Raw genomic sequence first — 12,282 nt, forward strand, 5'->3', positions numbered from 1 at the left:
ATTGCCTACCCCTGGCCTACATTATGCAACAGTAACTTGCGCATATATAATAACACACAGCCCTGCGAAGCCTGCATACAGTAAACTAACTTGATCATTAATCTAGCTGTTGTATCTTTATGCTTATGAAAACATTAAATAATATGTATAGGCTATAGGCCGTCGCTTTAGCCTATATTCTCAAATTGCATTTAATGGCTATCCTACTCGAGTCCTCGATATCCTCGCGGACGGACCAGTATACCTTTATATCATATCATATTCATATTCATATCATAGTTTACAGCCTACCAGCATGTAATACGTTCTTTGTTAGAACTCAACTCGTTATTATTTTGTGCATAGATTGCAGAAATACGGGAACGTTTTGATTTAGGCTTTGACATTGTAAAACAAAATAAGTGAAATTCTGTAAGCAGAATACAAGTCATGATATCACCCACACGATATATGCTTTGTGTCCAGAGCATGTATGCTTTTCATTCATTTATACATACATACATTTATTGCAAGGGTTTTGTATACACATACACTCAACAAATAACCTCAGTCTGTTCTCGTTGCAATGCGTTTTTTATTCTTTCTTATAGGAAGGGGGAAGAACACTATATCGTGGGTGTTCATATGACTTGTATTCTGCTTACAGCTTCGGGGTTCCACTTATTACGTTTAACAATGGCAAAGCCTTTTAAATATAATCAAAGCGTTCCCGTATTTCTGCAATATATGCGCAAAATAATAACGAGTTGAGTTACGCGGAGCGCAGTCAGTGCTTATTTCCGCGTTGTAAAAATATTCTACCACCGGCGCCAGCTACGCATGGTCCGACCTGTGCTTAAATATACGCACAAAGTCAAGCACAAGTTCAAATTGATAAATCCCACACTTTGCTTAGAAATGATCGTACGCACGGGTTACGCACATATCTGTGCGTACGCCACGTTGATAAATGAGGGCCCAGGGCTCCCTAGACCGACCAGTGGGGGAAACATGCGAGCAACGACCAGGAAGGGGAGGGGGGAATTGACATAACGACTAAATTGGGATGGGAGAAAAACACAGAAAAACAGGAGGAGAAAAAGTGGATAAAAAAAAAAAAGCATTTTGGAATAAATAAATAAATAGCATTATTTTCACCGTACGCACAAAATTAGTACCGAAACCGCGACCCAAAAACCACGGTACGTATTGAACTGTACTGTATTGTTGAATCCCTAATCTCCACCCATTTTCAGTGTGAAAGGTAGGCTGAGATCTACCAAAACATACACCTTACACACCTATGCACACAAATTATGCATTATGCTGGTCTTTCTAGATGGGATGGTCCTTTAATGGTCCCACATTGCATTGAGAAGAAATTCCATTACATATTTTTCGGTAATTTTTGTTTGTTAATTTCCAGGACCTTCATAAATGTTTGTGAAAGAGACTCAAATTCTAAATGTCAAGGTATCCCTGTTACATTTCATGATTGATTTCCTTTTATAGATTTCTAAAGTAAAAAGAAAACCAACCTTGCTCCCCCAAAGTATCCATCCTGGAGCTTATTCAGAGTGGCCAAGACAGCTGGGTCCAGGTCAGAGTGGTCCTCCGCTGAACAAACACGAACACACACACACACACACACACACAGAAGAAGAAGAAGAAGAAGAAGAAGAGAGAGAAACACAGACATTACGTTACTTCCTTTCTGAGGCCCCGTTTAGACGAGCGTTTTGTGAACAGAAACCGCAAAAGTCATCTTGCGGTTTCACTTTAAATTTTACGTTTAGACGAGCGTTTTGGGATGGAATTCTGCGTGCAGACGACGCTGTAACGACTCGAGACGACGGAGCCCCACTGTCACACGATTGGCGCATATGTCACATGACGTGCTGTGAAGACCCGCCCTACTCTGCCTCTGATTCGCAGACTGTGGATGGGGAATGTGATTGCACCAAAGCAGAGTCACTCACAGACAGTGGGTCCACTCACGCCGCGGGACAGATTCTTGTGTATTTAACCCTTTCACTGCCACACGACAGCCGGTTGTGTGATAGTAAAGGGTTAACCTTCTGTCGTGTGGCAGTGAAAGGGTTAAAAGTACTGCCAATGTAGCCTTCAGGTGATCTCCGTTGATATAAGTCAGACATACTTGCTTTGTTTACGTCTCGGCTACTGGCGCATACCTGCTACCTGTGACGTAAGCAGTACGCGCGACCAGAGCCGTGACAACCCTTTCGTCATCGTTTTATCAGATTTATACGTTTTAACAGTTTAGACGAGAGCGCAAAGCTTTTGCGTTTCTAGGAATTCCACCCTGGAAGGTAGTCTCACTTTTTTGCGGTTTCACCCCGTAAAAACGCCGTTTCCGTATAAACGAAAGGCACATCCGAAAAAAAAAATTTGCGGATTCACCTGCTAGCGTTTCCGTCTAAACGGGGCCTGAGGTTACTTCCTTTCTGAGGTTACTTCCTTTCTGAGGTTACTTCCTTTCTGAGGCTATTTCCTTTCTGAGGGTACTTCCTTTCTGAGGTTACTTCCTTTCTGAGGTTACTTCCTTTCTGAGGCTATTTCCTTTCTGAGGGTACTTCCTTTCTGAGGTTACTTCCTTTTCTTTTTTTTATCTACTTTTTCTCCCAATTTACATTTTTTTCTCCCTTCCCCAATTTCGTATTGTCCAATTCTACCCTCCCCTGTCTCGAACGCTGTTAGGCCACGCCTCCCACTGGCCGGCTGCAATGTGGACGAAGCCTTGCATCACGTGTCCCCTCCGGTACACGAGGAGGCAGCCGTCGCATCTTTTCACCTGCACAGCGCGATCTCTCAGTGGCGAGGGTCTGCGTGGGAGGGACACGCTGCCCTCGTCGCTTCCCGATTCTACTGCGCAGGCGCACCAACCAACCTGTAGGAGTCGCTGTCCACACACACTGTCGTGTCTACTTGCTATGATGATGAAACTAGAATTTTAGCTCATTCAACTGTTGACCTTCAAAGTCTGCTCTGCCTAAAACATAAGAAATGGAAAGTGTGCCTGTGTGTGAGTGAGTGAGTGAGTGAGTGTGAGTGAGTGAGTGAGTGGATAATAAATATTTCACTTCATTAGCTGAAATATTATTTTTTTTTTATCTACTTTTTCTCCCCATTTTCTATTTTTCTCCCTTCCCCAATTTCGTATTGTCCAATTCTACCCTCCCCTGTCTCGAACGCTGTTGGCCATGCCTCCCACAAGCCGGCTGCAATGTGGACGAAGCCTTGCATCACGTGTCCCCTCCGGTACTCGAGGAGGCAGCCGTCGCATCTATTCACCTGCACAGCGCGATCTCTCAGCGGCGAGGGTCTGCGTGGGAGGGACACGCCGCCCTCGTCGCTTCCCGATTCTACTGCGCAGGCGCACCAACCGACCTGTAGGAGTCGCTGTCCACAACGTCCCATCCCCACCCACCAGCTTCCCACCCCCTAATACTACCAATTGTATTAGTATGAACGACCAGCCAATCTGATAGCAATGAGGAGAGCTGGGCTCGAACCCAGCGTATCCTGCGTTGGTGGCGAGCGCCTTGCCCACTGCGCCACCTAGCCGCCCATTAGCTGAAATATTCTAAAATAATTAAGTGTACTATAAGCCATTCTCTCTCTCCATGTGTGTGGGAGATGTGGTTTTCTTTACCCATGTGATGTCCTGAAAAGGACAAGGAACCTCTGTTAATATTGCGTGCGTGCGCTCACTCAGCATGGACTGTGATATAGGAAAGGTGACAGTGGGCCGTCCAGTCATTCTCCATCTGGAGGAGAGGTAGGACAGGTCTGTTCTCAGCATCTCCACGATCATCCTGTTGTCCAACGCCAGGTAGAACTGCTGGTGGTCTATGAACTGGAGGGAGGGAGGGATGGCGAGAGAGGAATAAATATATATATCTATATATATATAGAGAGATATAAGTTGAGACACGGCCACAAAAACTAAATCAATCACACTTTCTCCACAGGGCACCCTATTTAATTTCAAACCTTCATGCAATCTCAAAGAATCAATTGAGGCTGCCCTATTATATAAGACAAAGCGGGGCTCGCAACTCACTTGATGCTCCAAGGTGTTTTAATTTACAAAATAATAGCAGTAGATACAACGTTTCGACCGACCCTTCCGGTCTTTTTCAAGTATATACTTGAAAAAGACCGGAAGGGTCGGTCGAAACGTTGTATCCACTGCTATTATTTTGTCAATTAAAACACATTGGAGCATCAAGTGAGTTGCGAGCCCCGCTTTGTCTTATGTATTACTGTTTTTACAGTTTGGCTCAGCACCAAGAAACGGAGGATGTGAGTTATTTATTTTTTCTGGCTGCCCTATTATGTACCTATGGTGTGAAGCCTAGAATATTTACCTGTGGTGTGAAGGCGAAGATGCTGTTTCTGATCATGTAGAACTTAGAGGTTCCCAACACTCCCATTCTCCTGTAGGGTCGACCTGTCAGCCCCAGTCTCTGGTTATGTCCTAGGGGAGAGATGGGATGGGCAGAGGGAGGGAGGTAGAAGGAGGGAGAAAAGGAGAGTTGAAGGAAAGGGGAGGAGGAGATGGAGAGGGAGCAAAGGGTTGGAGTCAGAAAGACATACATTTGTTTAAACATGAGTTCGCCTGTTCAGATCTACGTATAAGACACCACACAAAATTCAAAACAGAAATCAGACCACTGAAAAATGTATACAAACCAACGGCTGAACGGTATGGATAAAGTATCGTAAACAGATTCATTTTTTTCTTGGTCTTGTGTTTTAAATCTACATTCATTTGAAAACCCTTCATTAGTATAACTTAGGAATACATTTACCTGCTATGTAAGTGTTACACCGTCTCCTAATGGAGTTCCCAGTGATGACCAAACTGCTTTTATTATCAAGACTCAATATTTCTGGGTGTGAGTGAAGCATGTCTGCAAGACCTTTCTCAATCTCACTTCATCTAATTTATTATGTGTTTAAATGTTTTATTTTATTAAAGCAGCTACTAGGAAGGTTTTTACATCAATATATCATCGTCAAGCCAGTGACTGAATCAATGGACCTATCTCAAACCCGCCCTCTTTTCTTGAACCTCCAATCCCAACTGTTGCTTCCCTCGGACAAACCTGCAACAGTTGTGATTGGAGGGTCAAGAAAAGAGGGCGGGTTTGAGACAGGTCCACTCCAATAGACATTTGAGGCTCATACCAAGCCGTGCGTAGATGTGGCTGAGGACCCGTGAGGGCTGGACGTGGATGGGGTAAAGGTCAGCAACGGTCTCCACCTCTATGCCGTTCTTCAGCAGCAGCTCCTTGATCTCCTCGTTCTCCGCCAGGATAGACACTGCAGAAGAAGAGGTTGAGGGGAAATTACACACACACGCAAATACTTGCAGATGCACCTGCATGAGGTGAAAACACTCTCCAGCCAATTTCTTGACCCTGCCAAAGAAATGTGTGTGCAGCCAAAGGTTGCCCATTATGATTTCTGCTTAATGGACTATGTTGGGCCAACCCTGAATGCTTCGAAGCTTCAAATCACTGGCGTGATAATGACAACATGTTAATGCTTTGTTTTGGTTGGTTTGGACCCTAGTTCCACCTAGTGTCGTATAGTCCCCCCTGAGACGTATTCAACCCTAGTTCCACCTAGTGTCTATAGTCCCCCCTGAGACGTATTCAACCCTAGTTCCACCTAGTGTCTATAGTCCCCCCTGAGACGTATTCAAACCTAGTTCCACCTAGTGTCTATAGTCCACCCTGAGACGTATTCAACCCTAGTTCCACCTAGTGTCGTATAGTCCCCCCTGAGACGTATTCAACCCTAGTTCCATCTAGTGTCGTATAGTCCCCCCTGAGACGTATTCAAACCTAGTTCCACCTAGTGTCTATAGTCCCCCCTGAGATGTATTCAACCCTAGTTCCACCTAGTGTCTATAGTCCCCCCTGAGACATATTCAACCCTAGTTCCACCTAGTGTCTATAGTCCACCCTGAGACATATTCAACCCTAGTTCCACCTAGTGTCTATAGTCCCCCCTGAGACGTATTCAACCCTAGTTCCACCTAGTGTCTATAGTCCACCCTGAGACGTATTCAACCCTAGTTCCACCTAGTGTCTATAGTCCCCCCTGAGACGTATTCAACCCTAGTTCCACCTAGTGTCGTATAGTCCCCCCTGAGACGTATTCAACTCTAGTTCCACCTAGTGTCGTATAGTCCACCCTGAGACGTATTCAACCCTAGTTCCACCTAGTGTCTATAGTCCCCCCTGAGACGTATTCAACCCTAGTTCCACCTAGTGTCGTATAGTCCACCCTGAGACGTATTCAACCCTAGTTCCACCTAGTGTCGTATAGTCCACCCTGAGACGTATTCAACCCTAGTTCCACCTAGTGTCTATAGTCCACCCTGAGACATATTCAACCCTAGTTCCACCTAGTGTCTATAGTCCACCCTGAGACATATTCAACCCTAGTTCCACCTAGTGTCTATAGTCCCCCCTGAGACGTATTCAACCCTAGTTCCACCTAGTGTCTATAGTTCCCCCTGAGACATATTCAACCCTAGTTCCACCTAGTGTCTATAGTCCCCCCTGAGACGTATTCAACCCTAGTTCCACCTAGTGTCTATAGTCCACCCTGAGACGTATTCAAACCTAGTTCCACCTAGTGTCTATAGTCCACCCTGAGATGTATTCAACCCTAGTTCCACCTAGTGTCTATAGTCCACCCTGAGACATATTCAACCCTAGTTCCACCTAGTGTCTATAGTCCCCCCTGAGACATATTCAACCCTAGTTCCACCTAGTGTCTATAGTCCACCCTGAGACGTATTCAAACCTAGTTCCACCTAGTGTCTATAGTCCACCCTGAGGGGGCTTTCACACTCAGCCTTTTGTATCGAATCACCGTCCCGGAGCACGGGGGGGGCAGTGTTCTCACTCACCCCTTTTGGGGTGCGAAACGGCGCTGATTCGTTTCACCCCCCGCTGAACGGGATCAGCTGGCAGAGGTGGTCTCGGGTTCGGCCCCGGGAGAACCGGGGGTGTGGCTTTGCGAGCTTGTACCTTTTCACGGGCGTGGCGCCTGGTGCCGACATAACGTCATAAATTGTGTTTGCCATTGCTATGTCTATACATTGTTCGAATGCATTTATTTCTATTAGACCAGTGGTGCCCAACCAGTCGGCCGTGGTCGACCAGTAGATCAATGACACGCAATATAATTGCCACAAGCGATGGGATAATGTTAGCTTCTGAACAGGCTAGTTAACTAGCGTTAGCCGTTAGCCATTGCTGTATACTATACTTTCTTGTTCGAATGCATTTATTTCTATTAGACCAGTGGTGCCCAACCAGTCGGCCGTGGTCGACCAATAGATCGCTCAAAACGCTCAAAAGCGGACTCTACAACACCATCCATTCGTGATAAAATGGGGTGGGTTATATTGACAAGGCTTGACAACAGAGGTTCAAATATAACTTCATATTTATTAGTTATTTGTTTCTTTATATCAACATCCATTCTCCAGTCTCCGTGTTAACACTTCCTGTGTTTACATTTCGAGCGTGACATCATCGACTACGGCAAGCTTACAAGCTCAAAACGCAAACCGTAAACAAAACCCAGAGCGCACCCAGACTGAAGTGTGTACACAAACTAGAGGGGGGAGAGGGGGGGGGGGGGAGAGTTCGCATCAGATCTCGGAACGGGCAGAACGGAACGAAATAGAAACGAATAGGGTGAGTGAGAAAAGGCCCTGAGACATATTCAACCCTAGTTCCACCTAGTGTCTATAGTCCCCCCTGAGACGTATTCAAACCTAGTTCCACCTAGTGTCTATAGTCCCCCCTGAGACGTATTCAAACCTAGTTCCACCTAGTGTCGTATAGTCCACCCTGAGACATATTCAACCCTAGTTCCACCTAGTGTCGTATAGTCCCCCCTGAGACGTATTCAACCCTAGTTCCACCTAGTGTCGTATAGTCCCCCCTGAGACGTATTTAAGCATTACATCACACGCAGGAGTGGTTTGTGACCAATAAACCATGCCTAGGGGTGGTTGTTAGGCCCGAGGCGCAGCCGAGGGTCGTTAGACCCCCCTAGGCATGGTTTATTGGTCACAAATCACGACTGCACGTGGTGTAAAGCTTTTATACAACTGCCAGATTCATCCAACCTTATTTCTATACAATAAACACACATTAATCGAAGATTTATTGAAAAAACCATCCGCCAGAAAAAGTAGTTCCCACAACTCCATGTGGAAGCAGCTTGAAGTGCATCCAACCAAACTAACACATCCAACTGTGTATTATTGGAATGATTGAGAGAAGTTGCCTCATGTGGAAGCAGCTTGAAGTGCATCCAACCAACTAACACATCCAACTGTGTATTATTGGAATGATTGATTGAAAATTTATTAAAACGTTTTCTTTGCCCTATAGGAAAAAAACGTTTTCTTCGCCCTATTTTTTTATTTATTTCTTTTAGCCTAAACTTAACCAGTTGGAAACCAGGGGTACAGTAATAAAATTAGCAATCAACCAATCAATCAATTCAATAGACCATGCTCACTTAAAACAGCGCTGCTTCTCTCTCAGTCTGACTCCCCCGCTGTTGCAGACAGGAGTGTGTGTGTGTGTGTGTGCGTGTGTGTGTGTGTGTGTGTGTGTGTCACAGTGTGTGTGTGCGTGTGTGTATGTGTGTGTGTGTGTGTGTGTGTGTGTGTGTGTGTGTGTGTGTGTGTATGTGTGTGTGTGTGTTTGTGGGTACGCCAGCGTCGGACAGTGTGAGAGAGAACGCTGCAAGAAAGTAGGAAGGAAGAAATTTAAATCAATCAATTAATCTATCAATCAATCCGCGATTTTTCTTTTGTTCTAGATTGAGTCAAGACCCATCAATTACATCATCCAACATTGTTTAAAATACTAACACATTCCCCTTGACAGAATCGCTTCATATTTAGTCGTTATGGTGCTTTCAACATAACCATTTGATCTCCGCGATCCTGTTTTACATTTACATTTAGTCATTTAGCTGACGCTTTTATCCAAAGCGACTTACAAGTTCTGTACGACAAGCCATCAGGAAGGGCACAACTCTATCAACTCTATCAACCCGGAGTGAGCCGGGGAGGGTTATGTGATTTGGTTGTGGGCGGGTCCTGAGCCCAGGACCGTGGATTGTTCCCAATAAAGACGTGTGAATGGCCAATCAGAATCGAGAAATTTGCATGCCGTTGTATAATCAACCCTAGTTCCACCTAGTGTCTATAGTCCCCCCTGAGACATATTCAACCCTAGTTCCACCTAGTGTCTATAGTCCCCCCTGAGACGTATTCAAACCTAGTTCCACCTAGTGTCTATAGTCCACCCTGAGACATATTCAACCCTAGTTCCACCTAGTGTCTATAGTCCACCCTGAGACATATTCAACCCTAGTTCCACCTAGTGTCGTATAGTCCCCCCTGAGACATATTCAACCCTAGTTCCACCTAGTGTCGTATAGTCCCCCCTGAGACATATTCAACCCTAGTTCCACCTAGTGTCGTATAGTCCCCCCTGAGACGTATTCAACCCTAGTTCCACCTAGTGTCTATAGTCCACCCTGAGACATATTCAACCCTAGTTCCACCTAGTGTCTATAGTCCACCCTGAGACATATTCAACCCTAGTTCCACCTAGTGTCTATAGTCAACCCTGAGACATATTCAAACCTAGTTCCACCTAGTGTCTATAGTCCACCCTGAGAAGTATTCAATCCTAGTTCCACCTAGTGTCTATAGTCCACCCTGAGACATATTCAACCCTAGTTCCACCTAGTGTCTATAGTCCACCCTGAGAAGTATTCAACCCTAGTTCCACCTAGTGTCTATAGTCCACCCTGAGACATATTCAACCCTAGTTCCACCTAGTGTCGTATAGTCCCCCCTGAGACGTATTCAACCCTAGTTCCACCTAGTGTCTATAGTCCCCCCTGAGACATATTCAACCCTAGTTCCACCTAGTGTCTATAGTCCCCCCTGAGACATATTCAACCCTAGTTCCACCTAGTGTCTATAGTCCCCCCTGAGACGTATTCAACCCTAGTTCCACCTAGTGTCTATAGTCCCCCCTGAGACATATTTAACCCTAGTTCCACCTAGTGTCTATAGTCCCCCCTGAGACGTATTCAACCCTAGTTCCACCTAGTGTCGTATAGTCCCCCCTGAGACATATTCAACCCTAGTTCCACCTAGTGTCTATAGTCCCCCCTGAGACGTATTCAACCCTAGTTCCACCTAGTGTCTATAGTCCCCCCTGAGACATATTCAACCCTAGTTCCACCTAGTGTCTATAGTCCACCCTGAGACATATTCAACCCTAGTTCCACCTAGTGTCTATAGTCCCCCCTGAGACGTATTCAACCCTAGTTCCACCTAGTGTCTATAGTCCACCCTGAGACATATTCAACCCTAGTTCCACCTAGTGTCTATAGTCCACCCTGAGAAGTATTCAAACCTAGTTCCACCTAGTGTCGTATAGTCCCCCCTGAGACGTATTCAACCCTAGTTCCACCTAGTGTCTATAGTCCACCCTGAGACATATTCAACCCTAGTTCCACCTAGTGTCTATAGTCCTCCCTGAGACGTATTCAAACCTAGTTCCACCTAGTGTCTATAGTCCCCCCTGAGACATATTCAACCCTAGTTCCACCTAGTGTCTATAGTCCACCCTGAGACGTATTCAACCCTAGTTCCACCTAGTGTCTATAGTCCCCCCTGAGACGTATTCAACCCTAGTTCCACCTAGTGTCTATAGTCCACCCTGAGACATATTCAACCCTAGTTCCACCTAGTGTCTATAGTCCACCCTGAGAAGTATTCAACCCTAGTTCCACCTAGTGTCGTATAGTCCACCCTGAGACATATTCAACCCTAGTTCCACCTAGTGTCTATAGTCCCCCCTGAGACGTATTCAACCCTAGTTCCACCTAGTGTCTATAGTCCACCCTGAGAAGTATTCAACCCTAGTTCCACCTAGTGTCGTATAGTCCCCCCTGAGACATATTCAAACCTAGTTCCACCTAGTGTCTATAGTCCACCCTGAGACGTATTCAACCCTAGTTCCACCTAGTGTCTATAGTCCCCCCTGAGAAGTATTCAACCCTAGTTCCACCTAGTGTCGTATAGTCCACCCTGAGACATATTCAACCCTAGTTCCACCTAGTGTCTATAGTCCCCCCTGAGACGTATTTAACCCTAGTTCCACCTAGTGTCTATAGTCCACCCTGAGACATATTCAACCCTAGTTCCACCTAGTGTCTATAGTCCACCCTGAGACATATTCAACCCTAGTTCCACCTAGTGTCTATAGTCCACCCTGAGAAGTATTCAACCCTAGTTCCACCTAGTGTCTATAGTCCCCCCTGAGAAGTATTCAACCCTAGTTCCACCTAGTGTCTATAGTCCCCCCTGAGACATATTCAACCCTAGTTCCACCTAGTGTCGTATAGTCCCCCCTGAGAAGTATTCAAACCTAGTTCCACCTAGTGTCTATAGTCCCCCCTGAGACGTATTCAACCCTAGTTCCACCTAGTGTCGTATAGTCCCCCCTGAGAAGTATTCAAACCTAGTTCCACCTAGTGTCGTATAGTCCCCCCTGAGACATATTCAACCCTAGTTCCACCTAGTGTCGTATAGTCCCCCCTGAGACATATTCAACCCTAGTTCCACCTAGTGTCTATAGTCCCCCCTGAGACGTATTCAACCCTAGTTCCACCTAGTGTCGTATAGTCCACCCTGAGACATATTCAACCCTAGTTCCACCTAGTGTCTATAGTCCACCCTGAGACATATTCAAACCTAGTTCCACCTAGTGTCTATAGTCCCCCCTGAGACATATTCAACCCTAGTTCCACCTAGTGTCGTATAGTCCACCCTGAGACATATTCAACCCTAGTTCCACCTAGTGTCGTATAGTCCCCCCTGAGACATATTCAAACCTAGTTCCACCTAGTGTCTATAGTCCCCCCTGAGACATATTCAACACTAGTTCCACCTAGTGTCTATAGTCCCCCCTGAGACATATTCAACCCTAGTTCCACCTAGTGTCGTATAGTCCACCCTGAGACATATTCAACCCTAGTTCCACCTAGTGTCGTATAGTCCCCCCTGAGACATATTCAAACCTAGTTCCACCTAGTGTCTATAGTCCCCCCTGAGACATATTCAACACTAGTTCCACCTAGTGTCTATAGTCCACCCTGAGACGTATTCAAACCTAGTTCCACCTAGTGTCTATAGTCCCCCCTGAG

General features: G+C 45.7%; 1 protein-coding gene across 2 annotated transcripts in view; it reads right to left on the minus strand.

Annotated features, from left to right (window-relative positions):
- The window catches only part of phka1a (phosphorylase kinase, alpha 1a (muscle)), a 157,548-nt gene that overhangs the window by 62,894 nt on the left and 82,372 nt on the right, over nt 1-12,282 (minus strand). For both annotated transcript variants that reach the window (XM_084313407.1, XM_084313406.1), the window contains 4 exons: nt 5,194-5,328; nt 4,371-4,480; nt 3,712-3,856; nt 1,518-1,596 (listed from right to left, as the gene is read on the minus strand). In XM_084313407.1, coding sequence (XP_084169533.1) covers nt 1,518-1,596; nt 3,712-3,856; nt 4,371-4,480; nt 5,194-5,328 — 469 coding nt within the window. The remainder of the gene's footprint in view (nt 1-1,517; nt 1,597-3,711; nt 3,857-4,370; nt 4,481-5,193; nt 5,329-12,282) is intronic.

This window comes from Notolepis coatsorum (genome assembly GCF_963971535.1).
Source record: "Notolepis coatsorum genome assembly, chromosome: 4".
Lineage (NCBI taxonomy): Eukaryota > Metazoa > Chordata > Actinopteri > Aulopiformes > Paralepididae > Notolepis > Notolepis coatsorum.